The 25,078-nt window shown below is 38.9% G+C and overlaps 1 protein-coding gene across 1 annotated transcript in view; it reads left to right on the forward strand.

The window, feature by feature from the left end:
- The window catches only part of LOC114478870 (adhesion G protein-coupled receptor L2-like), a 39,403-nt gene extending 14,618 nt beyond the window's left edge, over positions 1 to 24,785 (forward strand). The window contains exons 5-9 of the mRNA XM_028472188.1: positions 3,617 to 3,785; positions 6,751 to 6,879; positions 8,311 to 8,407; positions 9,434 to 9,544; positions 22,451 to 24,785. Of these exons, the coding sequence (XP_028327989.1) occupies positions 3,617 to 3,785; positions 6,751 to 6,879; positions 8,311 to 8,407; positions 9,434 to 9,544; positions 22,451 to 23,196 (1,252 nt within the window). The 3' untranslated portion in view covers positions 23,197 to 24,785. The remainder of the gene's footprint in view (positions 1 to 3,616; positions 3,786 to 6,750; positions 6,880 to 8,310; positions 8,408 to 9,433; positions 9,545 to 22,450) is intronic.
- The last annotated feature ends 293 nt before the right edge of the window (positions 24,786 to 25,078 follow it).

Raw genomic sequence — 25,078 nt, forward strand, 5'->3', positions numbered from 1 at the left:
GACGCCTTGAGGGGCGTTCTCCTGCAGGATATCTGTGCTGCAGCTCATCATGCACCTTTGGACATTTCTATTTCAATTCAATTCAACTTTATTTATATAGAGCAAATTACTCTATAATCATCTGAACGTGCTTAACAAAAAATGGAATCCATAGTACGAAAGAAAGAAACCAACAAGATCCACATGAACAAGCGTTTAGCAACAGTGGGAAGAAAAAACTCCCTCTATTTTATAGGAAGAAATGTCTGTTAGAAGCATGTAGCACTTATGGTGCTGCCTCGTACCCTTTTTGTCTTTAGGTAAGACAATGTAGTTACCTTCAACTTGAATACCTGGACTGAAGGGACAATGGGCCAGATCAGACAGATTCTACATTTGTGGGTGCGCAACAACATAGGACACGTACACAGATTTAGAAAAATTCATTTGCATTTACTTGCAACTTTTCTTTTTTAACTGTGCACAATGTATAACAAAAATAGAGCATGCTTGAGAAAGTAATAAAATAAAATACCCAGTCCTTGAGTTTTGATATGGCTTTCTGAATATTCGTCTCAGTCTCTGGTGTGTGTGATTGTAACCAGTAGGGTCACAAAGACCAGCTAGTTTTGATTCAGGCTTCGGCTCGCCATCCACATCTGGAAATCCTGGTTCTTCTGACCTGATCAGGTCAGAACGATGCAGCTTAACTACAGTATGTCCTATAATAACTATAGTGGCTACTAGTAAAGCTTTTACAATCCTTTCAAATTTCTCCTGTTGTACAACAACATTACTTTCAAGTCATTACTAAACTATAAACCAATTTACAATATATTATATTTAGTAACAATAATAATTGTTTTATTTTCAACAGTGTATAGTAAATAGTCCTGCTTAAAATAACACCTAAGCATAATTTAAGTGTGGAGGTTAGCATGCTAACTATGAATAGCACTCGTCATGCTAGGTCACACATGCAGCACAGGGGTTTCCCAGCTAGCGTGGGTTTACAGCCTTTAGCCTTTCAATATCTTAAAATGAATAAAGCATCACCAGCACGAGGCGTCTCTCAGTCTGCTTCTCCCACAGTGCGTAGGCTAAGCACAGAGTGGGAGGGAACATTTGATCTTATTGGCTAATACTGATCTTATACTATGACACGATTGGCTGCTCAGTGTGTCAACAAAAATCTAAATGATCAGTACGATTTTAAAAGATTTTCAACAGTATTTGTCAGCATATTAATGAACTTTTATTGATATACTTTTACCAATATTTATTCCCATCAGATATTAGGGAAATTAGGGTTTTTAATCACAGTGGTATCAATATTTACGTTTTAACACTGGGGTTACAACCAGGTTCAGAGGTGGAGAACATCTGCTTCCACTGGTTGTTGTTAGTGAACAGAAGGACAAACAGAATAGGATAGACCATCAGAAAGTTCTAGACTAGTTGATCAGGATCTAGACACCTGAAACAGAAAAGAGAGGAGAAGACACAGGCTGCAGGGAAAACATGATACAGTAGTATACACTGGTTCCTAGTGGTTATGTTAATATTAAATGTTTTGTTGAATCCTCCATGTTCTGAAATGTTTCCACTACAGACCAGGTTCCATCTTGTACTGATCACATGTATTGATCTATGTGGTGGACATCAGTGTAAATAGTGTGAAGCACTACAACACACACACACACACACAGGTCTACAACCTGGTACAACTGTGTATCATCCCATTACAGCCCATTATAGAGCTATGTGTGTAGATGGTGGATCATGTTTGAATATAATGTTGGTGTTCTATTATATAATCTTAGTTCTTAGTTTACTTTAGCTTTGTTCCTCGTGTTTAGGTTATCGCTATTATACAGTATTTACGCTTTAGTATATAAGTAGGTTTAGAGTTTAGCCATAAAGATGGAGAGAGTAGCAGCCTCCCATTTCTACAGGGTGAACGTTGCTGGTGTCCACAGAGTCAGACCTGAGTCGGTGAGGATGCTTTTGTGACCTTTCTGGTATAACTCATCCAGGATTCATAGAACCATAGTTATCATGTGTCTTGCAGAGTACATTGGATACTCTAAAGCACATGTGTCAATCTTAAGGCCCGGGGGCCAAAACTGGCCCTTTAGACCATCCAATTTGGCCCGCATGAGAAATTTAAAAAGACAGAAAAAACATAAATTGTTGTCTAAATTACCAAATAATTCAGTTGTAGATATCTCCCAGCCCTTCTAAATACACAAATTTAATGAGACTCCACAATATTTGGAGGATGGTAATTTTCCCCATGCTTTTATCACACGACTGCAGTCATTTTAAATCTCAAATTGTTAAAAAAAACTCAATTTCCCTGAAATGATTTCACTTAATTTCCCCCACATTAAACAGAAATTGGTCACAAAACCAATAAAATTCAAAAGAGAAAATCCTGCTGGGGCTGATGTCTGTCACTGATTGCCTGAATGTGTTATTTATATGTTGTGTAAAGTGCAAACTTGGGGACATTTATGTTGAAATTGCTCGTTTTCTCCCCTAAAATCTAATCCAATATTTCATATCTGTCTCCTGAGCTAAAATGAGTTTGACACCCCTGCCCTGATGCAGTGGTTCTCAAACTGGGGGCCGTATCTTAGTTAGGGGTCTGTTAGATAATCATTAGGGACTATTATTTATGTGGTATGATTAAAGACGTGTGTGATGGGACCAATGCAACAATAAAACAAACTTTACATCAGACATGGATAAAATGACAGAAATAAGAGGAAAAGAACAACAACATGACTCCCAACACACACGTAGAGGGTTTTATTACAAATTTAAATGTTTATTTGGTGTCACTTCTCTAGAAGAAGAACAATGCTGTTTAGCAGTTAATAATTCATAACAGGTCAGGGTGTGAATCAAACTATCTACTCTATAGCAAAACAATATTGATACAATTCATTTATATGACAAAGATCTGAAATATATAAGTTCATTAAAGCTGAAGCTGATTTTTTTTTTATATAGAGTTCAAATCCTACCAAAACCTTGTACAGGCAAAAAAAACTTGTCTGTAAATGAAACAAAGTTCTCGAAGTTTAAAAGTTCTAATGTGTTAGCGTTAGCATCGCTAATCGTCTCCCGCTCCTGACTCCTCTGTAGCTAATCTTCTTAATTACTTTGGTAAACTCTAACTCTGCCATATTTCCATATTTTATGTGACTCTTGGCTCTAAATAGTTTGTGTGTTTTGGATTTGTACGCCTTTTCTTTTTCACGCACACACAGGGTTAGCGTTGCTGCCGTTTAGCGGCTGGAGACTGATTTGTGCTTGTGGTGAGTCTCTCTTCTTTGGAAAAAGGAAAATATTATTAATATAACCTGTAAGTTATTGTTCTTTTCTTTATGGATATTTGCGTCTCTTCGCTGACTCTGTTTTCCTCACAAACAGTAATTAAAAACATGCCGTGTCAGCAGTCTCTTTATCCAAAGTCTCCCAGGGAGACGAGGAAAAATGTTTCACTCATTTTTAAACTCAGAGTCAGCGTTTCTACTGTCCAGCAGCTGCTGCTGCCAGGGCAACGCGTCCAAAAGCTGAACGGATGGTTTTTAAAGTAGTAACTGGACTCCTGCGGCCGTGTGTGCAGGTCGTGGGTGTTGGGGGCGTTCGCTCTACTCTGTCTCCTCGGCCTGACGTGGTCCTTCGGCTTGTTCTTCCTCAACGACTCTTCTGTGGTGATGGCGTACCTGTTCACCATCTTCAACACCCTCCAGGGAATGTTCATCTTCATCTTCCACTGTCTGCTCCAGAAGAAGGTAACGCTCACCCTGCTGTGTGTGTGTGTGTGTGTGTGTGTGTGTGTGTGTGTGTGTGTGTGTGTGTGTGTGTGTGTGTGTGTGTGTGTGTGTGTGTGTGTGTGTGTGTGTGTGTGTGTGTGCGTGCGCGTGCGCGTGCTGACAAAGTGGCTCTGAAAATGGATGGATAGATATTTGTGTGTGTGCTGCCTGATGGAGCACTGGGTTGTGAGTGTGTGTGCATGCCTGTTGCCGTGACGACTGTGTGTGGCAGGTCATAATCTAGCATTAGTTTGTACTGAGCTGCTGTAAAGCACTACCACTGCTACTGGGTCAGAGGCAAAGCAGCAAGTGCTGTTTTCTAGCCATAGACATATGAGGGTAAACACTTGTTTTACCCTCACAGGGACTATGAGAAGCATTTATTAAGGTTACTTAGTTCTGCTTTAACATATAAACTTTTCATGGGAAATATTTATTGGAATCAACCAGAAATGTGTGTGTCTGCCTGTGTGTGTGCGTGCGTGCGTGTGTGCGTGTGTGTGTGTGCGCGCGCCTGTGTGTGTGTGTGTGTGTGTGTGTGTGTGTGTGTGTGTGTGCGCCTGTGTGTGTGTCTGTGTCTGCTTGTGTGCATGCGTGCGCGTGTGACCAGCTTTAGCCGCTACAAACAGCTTAGCAAACTGTTAGCATTAGCATCAGTCCGCAGTGAGCAGCAGCTTCAGTTCTGGATTACATAATTAACTGTTAGCATTAGCATCAGTCCTCAGTTGAAAGCAACTACAGTTCTTGTTCACATAGCTTACTGTTAGCATTAGCATCCATATTCAGTTAGCCGCAGCTGCAGTTCTAACCATTACTTCATTGTTAGCATTCGCATCAGTCCTTTCAGAATAGAAAATAAGGGACACCCACGGCACCGTGAACACAATCCTCAGAAATAGAAATATATATATTAGTAGTGCTACAAAAAATTACTTGAATTTGATAACTCATGATTATGTCGGTCAACACATATAATATATAAATAATACTAATTGCTAATTTCTTGCAACATGTCAAGTATGCATATTAATCTGGCACGTTGGCAGTTAATTCAATATTTACCCACACAAATAAATCTCTATTTTCTTCCAGTCTTTTTATTGTTTAGTTATCTTATTATAGATTTAAAACATAAGGTTAACCACAGGTGTAGGAAAGTTTATAGTTGAGTTATTATTTTTAGGTTGACATAATATTATATCATGATTTCGTTTGGTGTCAATATCATTTATCATTAATAACCTCTGTAAGAAATAACAATTCATTATTTTAATATTTTCTTATAGCTATAGGAGCCATTGAAAAAGAGCAATGAGCCACATGAGGCTCCAGAGCCACAGGTTACAGACCCCTGTCCTAGGGTACACGTACCCCAGTTTGGGAACCACTAGAATATACAGAAATCTCTACAAACATTTGTAACCTAGGGAATATATGTAATATAAAATAAAATATTCATGTATTTAATGTTAACGTATCAGTATGATTTTAGTTAAAAGGCCTTACATAATATACATATTTATATGACCTAATACTACTGTAATAATAAATCATTTAACTTTAAACCCTCCACATATTAAACATTAAATCCCAGTAGTTCATTAAATCAGTCCAACTATGATGTGTTACTGTATGATCTCAGGAGATGATGATGATTGTTCATATCTACAGTGATGTTCTCCTGAGGATGTTTGACCGTGGGAAACTGAAAACTCTATAAAGTTGGACATTTTTAGTGTTAGAGCAGCTCTGGTGTGTGTGTCGTCTCTCTACTCTCCAACAGTCCCTGAAAGCACCACACACACACATCCATGTACACAGGACACACACACACATTTATGTAAATACTGTTTTGGCTCAGTATGGGACGCATCATTTAAGGGCCAAATAAGGAACGATTCCGTATTTTAAGGGACGGGTCGAGACCTTAGTCCTCAGTGAGCAGCAGCTTCAGTTCTGGTTCACATAGTTTACGATTAGCATTAGCATCTGTCTTCAGTGAGCAGAAGTTTTCCTTCTGGCTCCTTTAGTTTACTGTTAGCATTAGCATCAATCTACAGTTCTGTGACCTATAGTTTACTGTTAGCATTAGCATCAATCTACAGTTCTGTGACCTATAGTTTACTGTTAGCATTAGCATCAATCTACAGTTCTGTGACCTATAGTTTACTGTTAGCATTAGCATCAATCTACAGTTCTGTGACCTATAGTTTACTGTTAGCATTAGCATCAGTCTACAGTTCAGTGACCTTTAGTCTACTGTTAGCATTAGCATCAGTCTACAGTTCTGTGACCTTTAGTTTACTGTTAGCATTAGCATCAATCTACAGTTCTGTGACCTATAGTTTACTGTTAGCATTAGCATCAATCTACAGTTCTGTGACCTATAGTTTACTGTTAGCATTAGCATCAGTCTACAGTTCAGTGACCTTTAGTTTACTGTTAGCATTAGCATCAGTCTACAGTTCTGTGACCTTTAGTTTACTGTTAGCATTAGCATCAATCTACAGTTCTGTGACCTATAGTTTACTGTTAGCATTAGCATCAGTCTACAGTTCTGTGACTTTTAGTTTACTGTTAGCATTAGCATCAGTCTACAGTTCAGTGACCTTTAGTTTACTGTTAGCATTAGCATCAGTCTACAGTTCTATGTCTTTTAGTTTACTGTTATCATTAGCATCAATCTACAGTTCAGTGACCTATAGTTTACTGTTAACATTAGCATCCGTCTACAGTTCTGTGACTTTTAGTTTACTGTTATCATTAGCATCAATCTACAGTTCAGTGACCTATAGTTTACTGTTAGCATTAGCATCAGTCTACAGTTCTGTGACTTTTAGTTTACTGTTATCATTAGCATCAATCCGCAGTGAACAGCAGCTTCAGTTCTGGTTCACATAGTTTACTGTTAGCATTAGCATCTGACCTCTGGCTCCTCCTACAGGTACGTAAGGAGTACAGCAAATGTTTCCGACAGTCGCAGTGCTGCAGCACTCTTCCATCAGAGGGTTCGCACGGCTCCACCAAGGCCGTCACGTCCCGGTCCACGGCCCGCTACTCATCTGCTACACAGGTACCACACCTCAACACACCACCCCCAGGAGGGTGTGACCACCACTTCCACCCTCCGGAGCTATTGCACCACATACACATATTTACACAAAGGTTGGACGAGGAGCACCACTCCCCTCCACCCCCTTTCTTTTAATTGCACCTCATACATTCACTAAACACACATTCACACAGGGGATCGGGAAGTGCCTCTCCATTCCCCAATGGAGTAGCACCATAACAGGAAGGAAGGTAGGATCACATATTTGGGCCTGTTCGGTGGGGGCCCAACCCCTCTGTTGATGGCTGGGCCACTGTGTAGAGTACAAATACATCATGATGGTGTGGTCAGGCGTGGGGGGTGTTGCTTGGGGCTCTTTTCGCGGGGTCTTTCCGGGAGGTGTTGGCCCGGCGGGGCGTGGGGGGCCCTCTTCCCTTTGGGTGTGGCTTGGTGCTTGTCTCGTCTCCTGGTTTCCTTGGGGGCTGTCTTCGGTGTGTGCGGGCTCGGGGCGACCTGCCTCGTTGGTGTGGGGGGTGGGCGCGCTGGAGGGTGCTGGCGTCTGTAGCGGAATTGGGGCGGGGTTGCTTGGCGCTACGAGATGATGCTGTTTGCTGGGGGGCAGTGCTAGCTGTTCTGGTGGTTGCGGTGGCTGTCGGCTGCCTGGTAGGTCTGTCCTGCTCTCTGCGGACCAGTGGGTGGGGCCGGGGCGCCCTTGGTTGGGGGCTGCTGTTCCGCATTGGGTGGGTGCCGTTGGAGTGCCTCCTTCCCGTGATGGCGGCCGCCGGTCGCTCACGTGCCGGTGGGGGGCATTAAATCGTGGCTTGCCCTGTCCGGTGGGTGGGGGGCCTTGGAGTTGGGGGTTGGGGTCGGTGGTGGGGTGTGCTGGGTCCTTGTCTCCTTGATGCTTTCTCGGGTGTGTATGTGGGGGCAGTGACTGCCTATGATGCACTGACATGTCTTAGACTGTGGATAAAACTGGTACTGGGCTTAACTTTAGACCTGTTTTAGGTTTTACCACTCACTCCTTCCCTCTGTCCACAGACACCACCATTATACCTAAGCTTCACACCTACAACTTCACATCTCACTCTCACTTTACAATAATCAACTCTTCTCCACTCTTGTGAAGTTGTAGGTGTGAGGCTCAGCTATAATGGTGTCTGTGGACAGAGGGAAGGAGTGAGTGGTAATATCTAAAACAGGTATTTGGGCCAGCCCCTAGGCGCACCGACGAGCCCCCCAGAGTGCCCCAGGTCACCTTTTTTTTTTGACACCTTAGTTATTGCTAAAGTCTCACCCCAAAGGGCCCAGCCAGACCATTACACCGGCATGCGGCGTGCGCAGACCAGAGACTCACAATGTGTGTGTATAAGTGGCGATGAGAAAGGCCTGAGCAACAGATCCCAGAGCACAGGATGACAGGCTGATGTGACGTGTGTTTGTCCCACTCAGAGTCGCATCAGGAGGATGTGGAACGACACGGTGAGGAAACAGTCAGAGTCATCCTTCATCTCTGCAGACATCAACAGCACCTCCACACTCAACCAGGGTGAGTTCATGTGGGGAGGAGGAGCTAATGTGGAGGAGGAGCTTGTATGAGGAGGAGGAGTGGCTAAATTGACTCTAATAAATTCATTTACTAAAGCTGTTTTTAGGTCAGTGATTCTCAACATGTGGCTCTTTATGTCTTCATTTTAAATATTTATTTTCACAGAAAACTTTAAGAGGGAAACTTTTCAGAATTAGCTTTTTTTTTCCAAGAAATATTCCTTTTTCCTCATTTTTCTCTATTTTTACATGTTCATTTTGACACTTTTATGTAGTTTTTGTCCAATCTTTAACCATTTTTTGCCACTTTTCATTTAAAAAAGCTCCATTTGACCCAATAAATAACACTTGTTTCCTTTTTTCCGACATTTTGTTCCACATTTTTTCCCTTTTTCACTATTGTTTGCCACATGTTGCTCATTTAAGCTACCTTTAGCATTTCATACCACCTAGTTTCTTTTTAATGTTAAAAGTTTTGCCACTTTTGGACCATTTTTTTGTCACTCTTTGTTTACCTTCGTCAAATGGCTGGCTGTGATTGGCTGATCACCATTCAATCAATCTAACTGGATCAATACATTTTCAACAATGAATCGTATGAACAGTTAATAAATGAGGGCCACTGTGTGTATTTCTTTCTGTTTTTGTGTTTTTGGAGTCATTTTGTGTGTGTGTGTGTGTGTGTGTGTGTGTGTGTGTGTGTGTGTGTGTGTGTGTGTGTGTGTGTGTGTGTGTGTGTGTGTGTGTGTGTGTGTGTGTGTGTGTGTGTGTGTGTGTGTGTGTGTTATTCTTTGATCTGCTACTGTGGAAGATCAAAGATGTGACGTTGACTCCTCCTCCTCTGTGCTTCTTCTTCTTCTTCCTCACTAACACCTTCTTCTTCTTCTTCTTCTTCTTCTTCTTCTTCTTCTTCTTCTTCTTCTTCTTCTTCTTCTTCTTCTTCTTCTTCTTCTTCTTCTTCTTCTTCTTCTTCTTCTTCTTCTTCTTCTTCTTCTTCTTCTTCTTCTTCTTCCTGCTGTCGTTTCAGGGATGACTGGAAACTACCTCCTCACTAACCCCCTCCTCCGAACCCACGACACTAACCCCTATAACAACCTTCTGGCTGAAACTGTGGTGTGCAACACCCCGTCTCCTCCAGGTGCTCACACACACACACACACACACACACACACACACACACACACACACACACACACACACACACACACACACAGGCTCTGAAGCAGTAGTCCAGAGTAGGGATCACATTGTTTTTTAGTGTATTTATGAATCCACTAATAATAAGCTCTTGTCTGAAAAGTGCCTGGAACAAACATAAAGATCCAAAGATAAACTCCAACCATTGTTGACCAATTGTTTTCTAAATGCAGACAGCTACTACGATGAGCAGAGTAAACCGATCGTAGTTATCTCTCAGCTGTTTTTGACAGAGGTGCGTCCTGGAAGCAGGGGGAGGGGTGCAAGTTTTTTTTTTTTTAACATTTTTTTTTACTTTAATGAGCACACACAACATAAGCCAGGGGTTTCTTTCAAAACTATTTAAAATAAGTAAATGAAAAGCAACATCTGCAGAGGCGGGTGCTGTGAGCTCAACTAAGGTAGAGAACAGAGGAGGGGGAGGGGTCTCATCCCCAAGGCGGAGCCTCATCCCCTCGAGCATAACAGCAGGAAAATGGCTGCTGGCAGGAGATTTAAAGATTATTCAAAACTATGTGAATCACTCTGAGAAACACTGGAGGTGTGTTTTTCAGGAGGTAATGACACACTAACATGATATAAAGCTTGTAAAGTGATTTTTACATAATACCCCCTTTAAACAGTGCGCTGACACGCTCTGGTGGCTGAAGTTAGTCAATTTCTGACTGTTGAAGGACTCACACCCAAAAGGACTTTTGTCTTCAAAATTTTGGATTTTAGGACAAACAGTGAAGGATCAATTAAATCTGATGGAGACGATCAGATAAATACATATTGTGAGCCTCATTGATTAATACATCCAGGATCGATTGAGAAATGATCAGTAATCAACAAAACAGTTTCAACCTTTTACATCTTTGATTTATTGATCCATGAGGCATACACAATGTCTTTATCTGATAAATAAATATAAATGAATACATCAAAAATATACAAATAAAAACATAAAGAATCGAATAAATCAAAATATATAAATATAAATGAAAATAAATAATTCAATATAAATAAATAAAATATATATAAATAAAGTATAAAATCAAATTTATAAAAATTAATAAATACATATATATAAATATATATCAATAAAAAGGTAATAATAATGTATAACTAAATGAATAGATAGTGTTCACTCTAAACCAAAAGCTTCTCATTAGCAGAACTTTACTGAGGAAACAGAAATTGTGAACGAGGACGAGAACATTGAGCCACGCACACAACAAAGCTCGTTGCTTTTATTTGATCTTCTTAAAGTAACGTGAACGCTTTAAATCAGCGAGAAAATCTCCTGCATCTGAAAAAAAACCTGATTTCTTATTGAAAGTGTTTGCGTGTGATGTGCAGCGTGATTATTAGCGTGGCTAGTTGTGTGCTAGCGCTCTGTGTGTGAGATGCTGCAGCCTTAGCGTTAGCACGTGCTGACCTAGTTCCTCTCCAACAACGCAGCAGAGAGCCAATCAGAGAGCAGCTGGTGACGCAGTGCGGCTCAGTCTGCAGCGTTTGATGATCAAAGGGAATATAGATGTTGAGTGTGTAGCTCTGCACCACAAACCCAGGCTGGGACTGAAACACACTGCTTCAGTCACATCTGGAACATCTGAGCGTCTCATCCATCAGAGCACGACTCAGGAGTCACATGACCAGTAAACAGCACAGTATGAGTCTGTAAGCTGGTTAGTGAGGATACTAGGAACCCTATTGTATTCGTTAGGATTATTATTATAGTTACCTTTTATTTTTTTAAACCGTGCATGGGAGGGCGGTGCCCTTTGAAGGGTGGGTTCAGGACCCCCAGCGTACCTTGGACGCAAAAATTCACGTATGTCCGCCAACAGGTGGCACTTTACCAAGGTCAACAAATTTTAGCTTTGTTTTGGCCTATAACTCCTACACCGTATGTCGCACATTTAAAAACTTTATATCCATAAACTCCCTGAATAGCACTGAATCACCTGGGCTAGGCCACGCCCATTTTCACTTCGACTTTTGTTGGAGCAAAATCACAAAAACTGGAAAACCTACTTTTTCAAACTTCTCCTTGGGGTTTTGTCCTATGAGCGTGAAACTTGGGACGTAGAGTCTTCAGTTGGACGTGATCTAAAGTTCAGCAAATCATTTTGTTTGTGAAAAATATGCGCAAATTATTAACGAGTAAAGTTTTCTCGCAAGCCATAAAAATGCGAACTGAATATCTCGATCAAAATAAATGCTAACAACACCAAATCTGAGATCCTTAGTTGGCATGTGACTGTGAGGGTATGCGCCAAATTTGAATGACGTAGACCACTAGGGGGCGCTACAAATAACGAATATTTATATCTCTTAATTGGCACGACCAATTTTTACCAAATTTGGAGGGTATGATCTTGGGTCCCTCCTGAGGCGATATCTCAAAGTTAATTGTGATTGGTCAAAGTGGGTGTGGCTTATTAAATCATAACATATAAATAAACAAACATTTATTTCTGCTGAATTATTATGTTGAGGGCAGTGAAATTTACAGGGTAGATATAGGAGACCACACAGACCACCCATACCAAAAATTGTGCCACTAGGTGGCGCTATAATTGCAAACACATATTGGCCTTTAATTTTCACATTTTAATTCACATCTTCATAAACTTCATAACCACATGTTTCCTACATAGAGTCGCATCTTCTGACATAGGCCACGCCCACTCCCACAGCACATTTCTCTTTGTAAGTCACGACATATCAAAAACCTACTTTTTCAAATTCCTTTTTGGGGTTTTGTCCAATCAGCATGAAACTTGGCACATAGAGTTTTACTTTGAACCTGATCTAAATTGTAGCAAAGAATTTTGTTTGGGCAAAATATGCGCAAATTATTAACAAGTAAAATTTTCTAGCTAGCTATAAAAACATTAAATGGTGCATATCTCGGTCAAAATAAAGGCTAACAACACCAAATCTAAGATTGGTGTTGGTTGGCATGTGTCTGTGAGGGTATGCGCAAGATTTGAATAATTTAGGCCACGAGGGGGCGCTGCAAATATGGGAAATGTATATCTTTTAATGGCTCGTGGATATGACCGTGAGTCGCTCCTGAGGCCATATCTTATTTCAGCTGAACTATTTTGTTGAGGGCTGTGAAATTTACAGGGTAGATATATAAGAGCACACAGATCACCCATACCAAGATGTGTGCCACTAGGTGGCGTTATAATGGGTACAAACCCATTTTGGCCTGTAACTTTCACATTTTATATCACATCTTCCAAAACTTCATATCCACGTGTTCACAGCAAATGACACGTTGGCCTGTGTCCTGACGCTCGCCACAAGCCCGTCATCCTTTGTGACATACTTCCACGGGCTCCGCGAAACCTGGGGGCCGAGTCGTGCGGGAAGGCTTGGCCGCCTTTAATAACTGCTTGCAGTTCTAGTTATTATTATTATTATTATTATTATTATTATTATTATTATTATTATTATTATTATTATTATTAATATTAATGTGAATAAATCATTTATAATTATATTATAATTTAAACAAATAATCAAAATATCAATTCAGCCCTTGGGTAGGCACTGCCTACCTTGCCTACCCTGACTGCACGTCATTGGCCAGGAGTGATGTTATTACAACAGCCAATAACATTTAGTGTGAGCTGATTGTGTCACACACACACACACACACACACACACACACACACACACACACACACACACACTTGTTCTTGCTGGTGAACCCTCTCACCTGCTGAGTCCATGATTCAGTCGTCCTTTGATCTCGTCTCCAACTATAGAGTGTTTTAGTCTAAGTGTTTAAGTCGCTCTAACACACTGTGTGATCAGCTGAATTGGTTTGGACTGGGACCAGTGGGAGGACTGAATCTGACCAGTAGGACCTGCTTTTTCTCCTCCTTGGCCTGATTTTGTTTCTGCAGCCACTGAAAGAAGCATCTGTTTTACTGCTTTCTTTATTTATTTGTTTGTTTTGCATCTCAGCGGTTCTAAGGCCAGAGAGCCTGAGCACACACACATGATGTGAGTCATTGCACCGTGCATGCCTGTGTGTGTGTGTGCGTGTGTGTGTTCGCTGTTCTTTTCTTTCTATTTTTCTGAGCTCATGGCAGATATGTCAAAAACATGTTCACTTCTGGAACAAAGCATCAACACGTGCACATGGGTGTTTTTCAGGATCCTGAAATCATTTTTTCATGCTGGCAAAACGCAACAGTTCCCACTGAAAATCAAAAATCCAAGATGGCCACCATCAGTATTGTGAATTTACCATAACTGCAGTTCTGTCAGACGTAGAAACATGTTCTTTGTGGGAAAATGTAGGTTTTTTAGGATATGGATTGTCATTAAATAACCATAAAATACTGTAAATTACATCCAGAGCAAGATATAAGATGGTCACCACAACACTACACATGGAAAGGGTTAAATTGTGATTTTCTTTGCAGCCACAACTGTATATAACAAATAGGCCATTTAAAGGGTGAATGATTTGATTTTAATCCCCATCAAAACATGAATTAATATTTCTATTTTCTTGTATTTCATAAGCACTGATCTGATGATGTGTTTTTTTGTGGCACTTGGCAACATGTACAGTGATTAAACTCATGTGATGTAGATAGCTGATTAATATTTAAATAAAATCGCAATTTAAATTTTCAAAATAGAAGGCTGGCAAGCAGGATTGGTTCAATTATAACTGTAATTGCGTAATTGATGATTAATTACAATTATGGCGTGATTACAAATGTGATTTTAAAAATCTGCTAAATACTGTTAATTTACAATATTTTAAGATCTTTTATGACAATCCTTATGCCCAAAAACTTACATTTTGCCACATGTTTAACAGAACTGAAGTTATGCTCAGATTGAAATTCGCAATATGGATGGCGGCCATCTTGGATCTTGCTCTAAGCACAATTTACGGTATTTTAAGATGGATTATTGAATTATTTGGCTCTGAAAACCACTGAGATCATGTTTCTATGTCAAATAAAATCAAAGTTACGACAAAATACCAATATTTGCGACACGGATGGCAGCCATCTTGGATTTTATAAGAGATGCTAACAGAAAGCTAATACAAGAGGAAAGTTATGTTTTATGGAGTGATTTATTTCAGGTTCAGTAAATGTGATTAATTGAATTTGAACTTTAGTAATTGAAAACGTAATTATAACTGACATTCATGGGAAAATAAAAAGTTCACTTTTAATTGTAATTGGAAATAATGCCGGTCACCGTAATTATTGAGTTGTAATTGAACATGAATAATTGAAGACATAATTGTAAAAGGAAAATGTAATTGACCCCAACCCTGTCTAATAATAATCAGTGTAGCTCTTTGAGGACTCTTTACCTTTTTAACTAAAGTCAGTTATAATATATGTTATAATTACAGCCTCTATATTCTATAGTGGAGACTTTATGCAGCATTCTAAAAACCTGTAACCTGCAGATGAACTGTAATTGCGTAATTGATAATTAATTACAGCTATGGTGTTATATTTGTAATTTTAAAAATCTGTTAAATCCTGCAAATGTATAGTATTTTAAGCTATTTCATGATCATCCTTGTCCCCAAAAATCATGTTTCAACATCTAACAGAACCAAAGTTATGGTAAGATTTAAAGTCAAAATATAGGTGGCTGCCATTTTGGATCTTGCTCTAAGCACAATTTTGGGTATTTTAAGATTTATTATTAAGTTAATGGACCCTGAAATTCTATAATTCACCACTGAGATCATGTTTCTATGTCAAATAGAACCAAAGTTATGAGAAAATACCAAAATTTGCGACAAGGATGGCAGCCATCTTGGATTTCTTGATTTTGAATGGGAACTTTTGGTATACCAGCGTGGATCCCATTAGAAATGGATCCAACATAGTCAGAAACACACATGTACACATTGTATTGCTTTATTCCACAAGTGAACATGTTTCCCTAATATTTGGACATATCTGCAAGGCTGACTCCACCCCTGCTGCTGATGATGATGATGATGTCATCAACCTCTGCCTTTCATGTGTTTCCATCCTTTCTTGTCATTTCTCCATTATTGATGACTTCCTAAATTGATTCTAATGAGGATGGATGTGGTGTGAAGTTAATTGAGTCAATCTTTGAATTTTCAAAGTATTTGTTTGGGTTTTTTATTTTTTCTTTAAATTCCTGTTGGGATGAAATATGAAGAAGTAGTTTCACATCCACAGTGGAGCACAAGTAAGTACAGCCTGAGGAGAACACTGGTTTCTGACACGTTTAGTCCATCCAACATCCAACCATCCAACCATCCTCTGTCAATCAATAAAAGACTCAATAGAGTCATTCCACGTCATTTCAACAATTAACTCACGCACTTCAGTCTAGAAAAATTCAGAATTTTTACCAAATGTTTTGTGACAATTCAAGAGTAAAACTGTACATTTTTAGTTTGATTGGACGAATACTTTTAGAGATATAAATAATTTAGTGAGGGGTATGTGTCAATAGTTACCCTACTTACCCAACCCTACTACTAGTGAGACATTTAAAATGTACTGGTAGTACTAGTGAATCTTTGGGCTTTACTAGTACTACTAGTGAATCTTTGGGCTTTACTAGTACTACTCGTAGACTAAAAACACTACTAGTACTACTAGTAGACTAACAAAACACTACTAGTACTACTAGTACTACTAGTAGACTAAAAACACTACTAGTTCTACTAGTAGACTAAAAACACTACTAGTACTACTAGTAGACTAAAAACACTACTAGTACTACTAGTAGACTAAAAACACTACTAGTACTACTAGTAGACTAAAAACACTACTAGTACTACTCGTAGACTAAAAACACTACTAGTACTACTCGTAGACTAAAAACACTACTAGTACTACTCGTAGACTAAAAACACTACTAGTACTACTAGTAGACTAACAAAACACTACTAGTACTACTAGTAGACTAAAAACACTACTAGTACTACTCGTAGACTAAAAACACTACTAGTACTACTCGTAGACTAAAAACACTACTAGTACTACTCGTAGACTAAAAACACTACTAGTACTACTAGTAGACTAACAAAACACTACTAGTACTACTAGTAGACTAAAAACACTACTAGTACTACTCGTAGACTAAAAACACTACTAGTACTACTCGTAGACTAAAAACACTACTAGTACTACTAGTAGACTAAAACACTACTAGTTCTACTAGTAGACTAAAAACACTGCTAGTACTACTAGTATACTAAAAAACACTTCTAGTACTACTAGCATACTAAAAAACACTACTAGTACTACTAGTAGACTAAAAACACACTACTAATACTACTAGTAGACTAAAAACACTACTAGTACTTCTAGTATACTAAAAAACACTGCTAGTACTACTAGTAGACTAAAAAACACTACTAGCACTACTAGTAGACTAAAAACACACTACTAGTACTACTAGTAGTCTAAAAACACACTACTAGTACTACTAGTAGACTAAAAACACTACTAGTACTACTAGTAGACTAAAAACACTACTAGTACTACTAGTAGACTAAAAACACTACTAGTACTTCTAGTATACTAAAAAACACTGCTAGTACTACTAGTAGACTAAAAAACACTACTAGCACTACTAGTAGACTAAAAACACACTACTAGTACTACTAGTAGTCTAAAAAACACACTACTAGTACTACTAGTAGACTAAAAACACTACTAGTACTACTAGTAGACTAAAAACACTACTAGTTCTACTAGTAGACTAAAAACACTACTAGTACTACTAGTAGACTAAAAACACTACTAGTTCTACTAGTAGACTAAAAACACTACTAGTACTACTAGTAGACTAAAAACACTACTAATACTACTAGTAGACTAAAAACACTACTAGTACTTCTAGTATACTAAAAAACACTGCTAGTACTACTAGTAGACTAAAAAACACTACTAGCACTACTAGTAGACTAAAAACACACTACTAGTACTACTAGTAGACTAAAAACACTACTAGTACTACTAGTAGACTAAAAACACTACTAGTTCTACTAGTAGACTAAAAACACTACTAGTACTACTAGTAGACTAAAAACACTACTAGTTCTACTAGTAGACTAAAAACACTAATAGTACTACTAGTAGACTAAAAACACTACTAGTACTACTAGTAGACTAAAAACACACTACTAGTACTACTAGTAGACTAAAAACACACTACTAGTACTACTAGTAGTCTAAAAACACACTACTAGTACTACTAGTAGACTAACAAAACACTACTAGTTCTACTAGTAGACTAAAAACACACTACTAGTACTACTAGTAGACTAAAAACACTGCTAGTACTACTAGTAAACTAAAACACTACTAGTACTACTAGTAGACTAAAAACACTAATAGTACTACTAGTAGACTAAAAACACTACTAGTACTACTAGTAGACTAAAAACACTACTAGTTCTACTAGTAGACTAAAAACACACTACTAGTACTACTAGTAGACTAAAAACACTGCTAGTACTACTAGTAGACTAAAAACACTACTAGTACTACTAGTAGACTAAAAACACTACTAGTACTACTAGTAGACTAAAAACACTGCTAGTACTACTAGTAGACTAAAAACACACTACTAGTACTACTAGTAGACTAAAAACACTACTAGTACTACTAGTAGACTAAAAACACACTACTAGTACTACTAGTAGACTAAAAACACACTACTAATACTACTAGTAGACTAAAAGCACTACTAGTACTACTAGTAGACTAAAAACACTGCTAGTACTACTAGTATACTAAAAAACACTACTAGTACTACTAGTAGACTAAAAACACTACTAGTTCTACTAGTAGACTAAAAACACACTACTAGTACTACTAGTAGACTAAAAACACTACTAGTACTACTAGTAGACTAACAAAACACTACTAGTACTACTAGTAGACTAAAAACACTGCTAGTACTACTAGTTTACTAAAAAACACGACTAGTACTACTAGTATACTAACAAAACACTACTAGTACTACTAGTAGACTAACAAAACACTACTAGTACTACTAGTAGACTAAAAACACACTACTAATACTACTAGTAGACTAAAAACACTGCTAGTACTACTAGTATACTAAAAAACACTACTAGTACTACTAGTAGACTAAAAACACACTACTAGTAGACTAAAACACTACTAGTTCTACTAGTAGACTAAAAAACACTGCTAGTATTACTAGTAGACTAAAAACACACTACTAGTACTACTAGTAGACTAAAAACACACTACTAGTACTACTAGTAGACTAAAAACACAACTAGTACTACTAGTAGACTAAAAACACTACTAGTACTACTAGTAGACTAAAAACACGACTAGTACTACTAGCAGACTAAAAACACGACTAGTACTACTAGTAGACTAAAAACACTACTAGTACTACTAGTAGACTAACAAAACACTACTAGTACTACTAGTAGACTAAAAACACTGCTAGTACTACTAGTTTACTAAAAAACACGACTAGTACTACTAGTATACTAACAAAACACTAGAAGTACTACTAGTAGACTAAAACCACGACTAGTACTACTAGTAGACTAAAAACACTACTAGTACTACTAGTAGACTAAAAACACTACTAGTACTACTAGTAGACTAAAAACACTGCTAGTACTACTAGTTTACTAAAAAACACGACTAGTACTACTAGTATACTAAAAAAAACACTCCTAGTGCTACTAGTAGACTAAAAACACTACTAGTACTACTAGTAGGCTAAAAACACGACTACTAGTACTACTAGTAGACTAAAAAAACACTACTAGTACTACTGGTAGACTAAAAACACTTCTAGTACGACTAGTAGAGTAAAAAACACACTACTAGTACTACTAGTAGACTAACAAAACACTACTAGTACTACTAGTAGACTAAAAACACACTACTAATACTACTAGTAGACTAAAAACACTACTAGTATTACTAGTAGACTAACAAAACACTACTAGTACTGCTAGTAGACTAAAAGCACTACTAGTACTACTAGTAGACTAAAAACACACTACTAATACTACTAGTAGACTAAAAACACTACTAGTACTACTAGTAGACTAAAAACACTGCTAGTACTACTGGTATACTAAAAAACACTGCTAGTACTACTAGTATACTAAAAAACATTACTAGTACTACTAGTAGACTAAAAACACACTACTAGTACTACTAGTAGACTAAAACACTACTAGTACTACTAGTAGACTAAAAACACTGCTAGTACTACTAGTATACTAAAAAACACTGCTAGTACTACTAGTATACTAAAAAACACTACTAGTACTACTAGTAGACTAAAAACACACTACTAGTACTACTAGTAGACTAAAAACACTGCTAGTACTACTAGTAGACTAAAAACACTACTAGTGCTACTAGTAGACTAAAAACACTACTAGTACTACTAGTAGACTAAAAACACACTACTAGTATTATTAGTAGACTAAAAACACTACTAGTACTACTAGTAGACTAAAAACACTACTAGTACTACTAGTAGACTAACAAAACACTACTAGTACTACTAGTAGACTAAACACATTACTAGTACTACTAGTGGACTAAACACATTACTAGTACTACTAGTAGACCAAAAACACTACTAGTACTACTAGTAGACTAAACACATTACTAGTACTACTAGTGGACTAAACACATTACTAGTACTACTAGTAGACTAAAAACACTACTAGTAGACTAAAACACAACTAGTACTACTAGTAGACTAAAAACACTACTAGTACTACTAGTAGACTAAAAACACTACTAGTACTACTAGTAGACTAAAAACACTACTAGTACTACTAGTAGACTAAACACATTACTAGTACTACTAGTGGACTAAACACATTACTAGTACTACTAGTAGACCAAAAACACTACTAGTACTACTAGTAGACTAAACACATTACTAGTACTACTAGTGGACTAAACACATTACTAGTACTACTAGTAGACCAAAAACACTACTAGTACTACTAGTCGACTAAAACACTACTAGTACTACTAGTAGACTAAAAACACTGCTAGTACTACTAGTATACTAAAAAACACTGCTAGTACTACTAGTATACTAAACACATTACTAGTACTACTAGTAGACTAAAAACACACTACTAGTATTATTAGTAGACTAAAAACACTACTAGTACTACTAGTAGACTAAAAACACTACTAGTACTACTAGTAGACTAAACACATTACTAGTACTACTAGTGGACTAAACACATTACTAGTACTACTAGTAGACTAAACACATTACTAGTACTACTAGTGGACTAAACACATTACTAGTACTACTAGTAGACTAAAAACACTACTAGTAGACTAAAACACAACTAGTACTACTAGTAGACTAAAAACACTACTAGTACTACTAGTAGACTAAAAACACTACTAGTACTACTAGTAGTCTAAAAACACACTACTAATATTATTAGTAGACTAAAAACACTACTAGTACTACTAGTAGACTAAAAACACTACTAGTACTACTAGTAGACTAAAAACACTACTAGTACTACTAGTAGACTAAAACACTACTAGTACTACTAGTAGACTAAAAACACTACTAGTACTACTAGTAGACTAAAAACACACTACTAATATTATTAGTAGACTAAAAACACTACTAGTACTACTAGTAGACTAAAAACACTACTAGTACTACTAGTAGACTAAAAACACTACTAGTACTACTAGTAGACTAAACACATTACTAGTACTACTAGTGGACTAAACACATTACTAGTACTACTAGTAGACCAAAAACACTACTAGTACTACTAGTAGACTAAACACATTACTAGTACTACTAGTGGACTAAACACATTACTAGTACTACTAGTAGACCAAAAACACTACTAGTACTACTAGTCGACTAAAACACTACTAGTACTACTAGTAGACTAAAAACACTGCTAGTACTACTAGTATACTAAAAAACACTACTAGTACTACTAGTAGACTAAAAACACACTACTAGTACTACTAGTAGACTAAAAACACTGCTAGTATTATTAGTATACTAAAAAACACTACTAATACTACTAGTAGACTAAAAACACTACTAGTACTACTAATAGACTAAAAACACTACTACTAGTACTACTAGTAGGGTAAAAACACACTACTAGTACTACTAGTAGACCAAAAACACTACTAGTACTACTAGTAGACTAAAAGCACACTACTAGTACTACTAGTAGACTAAAAGCACACTACTAGTACTACTAGTAGACTAAAAAAACACTACTAGTACTACTAGTAGACTAAAAAAACACTACTATTACTACTAGTAGACTAACAAAACACTACTAGTACTACTAGTGGATTAAACACATTACTAGTACTACTAGTAGACCAAAAACACTACTAGTACTACTAGTGGACTAAACACATTACTAGTACTACTTGTAGACTAAAAAAACACTACTAGTACTACTAGTAGACAAAAAACACTACTCGTACTACTAGTAGACTAAAAAAACACTACTAGTACTACTAGTAGGCTAAAAACACACTACTAGTACTACTAGTAGACTAAAAACACTACTCATACTACTAGTAGACTAAAAAAACACTACTAGTACTACTCGTAGGCTAAAAACACACTACTAGTACTACTAGTAGAAATGCAGGTGTGGTTCATCGATGAATATCCTCAGTGATTGGATATACAATCCTGGATGGTGTTGGATGGTGTTGGATGATGTTGGATGGTGTGGTTGTGTCAATAAGCAATCCTTCAGAGTGTACGGATTTGTGATGGTGGCTCCTCCCCTTTGACGCGCTGCCTTGTGCTTTGGTTGCAGGACAGCCGTCCCTGACCACCAGCAGGGACCTCAGCACCATGGACACCCTCCCCCTCAACGGCAACTTTAATAACAGCTACTCCCTGAGGGACGCGCCCACCGACCTGGATGGCCTCCGCCTGGACGACGCCTCCTTTGAGAAGATGATCATCTCGGAGATTGTCCACAACAACCTGCGGCCGCGTGCGGCGCCGCCCAAAGGCCGGGACGTGTTGAGGGAGCGGGACCGGGCTCCGCCCCCTCAGACCAGGGTGACCATGGGCCAGAGCGAAGGCGATCCCGTCACGGTCGACCGCGCTGACGCTTCGTCGCCGCAGAAAGGTCCCACCACGCTGGAGCTGCTGCTCCACCCTCACCACAAGGAGGCACTGGAGGCACCGCTGCTCCCCCAGAGGACTCACTCTCTGCTCTATAGCTCCACCCACACCTCTGACACTGAGACTGCCACCGAACAGGCGGACGCCGCCTCGCCCAACAGCAGAGACTCTGTGAAAGAGCCTCCACCCTCAGGGTCGCCGTACGCCCCCGAAGATGAGGGGGAGGAGCCAGGGGTAGCGTCCCCCTCGCCGCAGAGCGAGGACTCGCCCGAAGCGCCGCAGCCTTTGTCCTACTATCACATCAACAGAGGCACCAGCGAGGGCTGCATCACTCACGCTAACAGCCAGGACTGTGAGGGCAAAGTGGAGGAACCTAGCGAGGGGGAGGGGCCTAGCGACGGACAGATGCAGCTCATTACCAGCCTCTGAGTGACGTCACTTCCTGCCTGTTGGGAACAAACGAATGAAGACTTTTGCACATTATTCATGGACACACTAATCCAGCGAATTGGAGCGGAGTGGGCGTGGCCACCACTAGATCAAAGCAAGACGAGATGTGGTGTCTCTTTAGCGGGCGTGGTCACCACTTATCTCTTTAGTGGGCGGGGCCACCATTCGTCAGTTTAGCAGGCGTGGTCACTACTCGTCTCCTTAGTGGGCGTGGCACCACTAGATCAGAGCGAGACAAGACGCTGCATCTCTTTAGTGGGCGTGGCCGCCATTAGTTTTTTTAGTGGGTGTGGTCACCACTCATCTCTTTAGCGGGCGTGGTCACCACTCATTGCTTTAGCAGGCGTGGTCACCACTCGTGGCTTTAGTGGGCGTGGTCACCACTAGATTAGAGCAAGACGAGATGTGGTGTCTCTTTAGCGGGCGTGGTCACCACTCGTTGCTTTAGGGGGCGTGATCACCACTCGTCTCTTTTGTGGGCGTGGCCACCACTCGTCTCTTTAGTGGGCGTGGCCACCACTCGTCTCTTTAGAGGGCGTAGTCACCACTCGTCTCTTTAGGGGGCGTGGTCACCACTCGTTGCTTTAGGGGGCGTGGCCACCACTTGTCTCTTTAGCGGGCGTGGTCACCGCTCGTCTCTTTAGTGGGCGTGGTCACCATTCGTCTCTTTAGCGGGCGTGGTCACCACTCGTCTTTTTAGCGGGCGTGGTCACCACTCGTCTCTCTAGCAGGCGTGGTCACCACTCGTCTCTTTAGTGGGCGTGGTCACCACTCGTCTCTCTAGTAGGCGTGGTCACCACTCGTCTCTTTAGTGGGCGTGGTCACCAGTAGATCTGACTCAGGCCTTATATTTTCTCTATTGCACATTTAACTGTTGTCAAAATATCAGCTGGGGAAAATCTATTTTACACTCCTTAAGAAAAAGAAGCGTTTGTTAAAGTGTACCTGTAGTGAAAGTATATATAACAAAAAAATGTGTTGAATGTATTACTAATAAACAAAATGTGCTCATTTTTTTTTAAAAATATGCATTAAAAGGACTTTTAAGAACGATTTTTAACCTTGAGACATATGGGGACATGACACACGTTGGTTGATACCTGTTAGCTGTTGCTAGGCAACAGTGTTACATTGGTCTAGTTTTTGAACAATGAACAATGAACAATGGTGTAGTGTAAAGCTAATGGTTGCTATGACAACAAGAGAAAAACCCCACAGAACTATTTATTTAGCATCTGTTAGCCAAATAACGACACTAAGTCAGAGTTATCTAGATGTTGGCTCCATAATATTGGTACGAGATACACACTGAGAACAGTTTAACCAACATCTAACTACTCAGCCATGGCTCGTTTCTGCTGCTAACAACAGCTTTGTCTGTGAGGTAGTTGGTGAAAAGGTGATATTTAATTCTCTCCTAACATACAATCTGGATGCTGCTCTTTGTCACTGTTAGATATAGGCAACTGGCGGCCCCTAACGTAAATGCATAAAATGACTTTAACATTTTTTTTACAAAAAATACATGATACACAACATAAATTCACAAAATAACACACAAAATAGAAACAAAACAAAAAACTGCAACACAAAATTAGAGAAAAATTTCAAAATAACAAAACGACAACAAAAACACAGAAAACGAATACACAAAAAAAATATCTCCAAAATGACAACAACAATACACAAATTGACTTATAACACACAAAACAACAACAAAACGAAATAAAAGGAAAACCTGCAAAATGACTTTAAAAACACGCAAAACAATAACGGAAAGCGCAAAATGAGAGAAAATATGATGACAAAAAACTAAACAAAACAATAAAATACACCAAAAACTCATGAAATGACAACAAAC

Source organism: Gouania willdenowi, chromosome 17, assembly GCF_900634775.1.
Source record: "Gouania willdenowi chromosome 17, fGouWil2.1, whole genome shotgun sequence".
NCBI lineage: Eukaryota > Metazoa > Chordata > Actinopteri > Blenniiformes > Gobiesocidae > Gouania > Gouania willdenowi.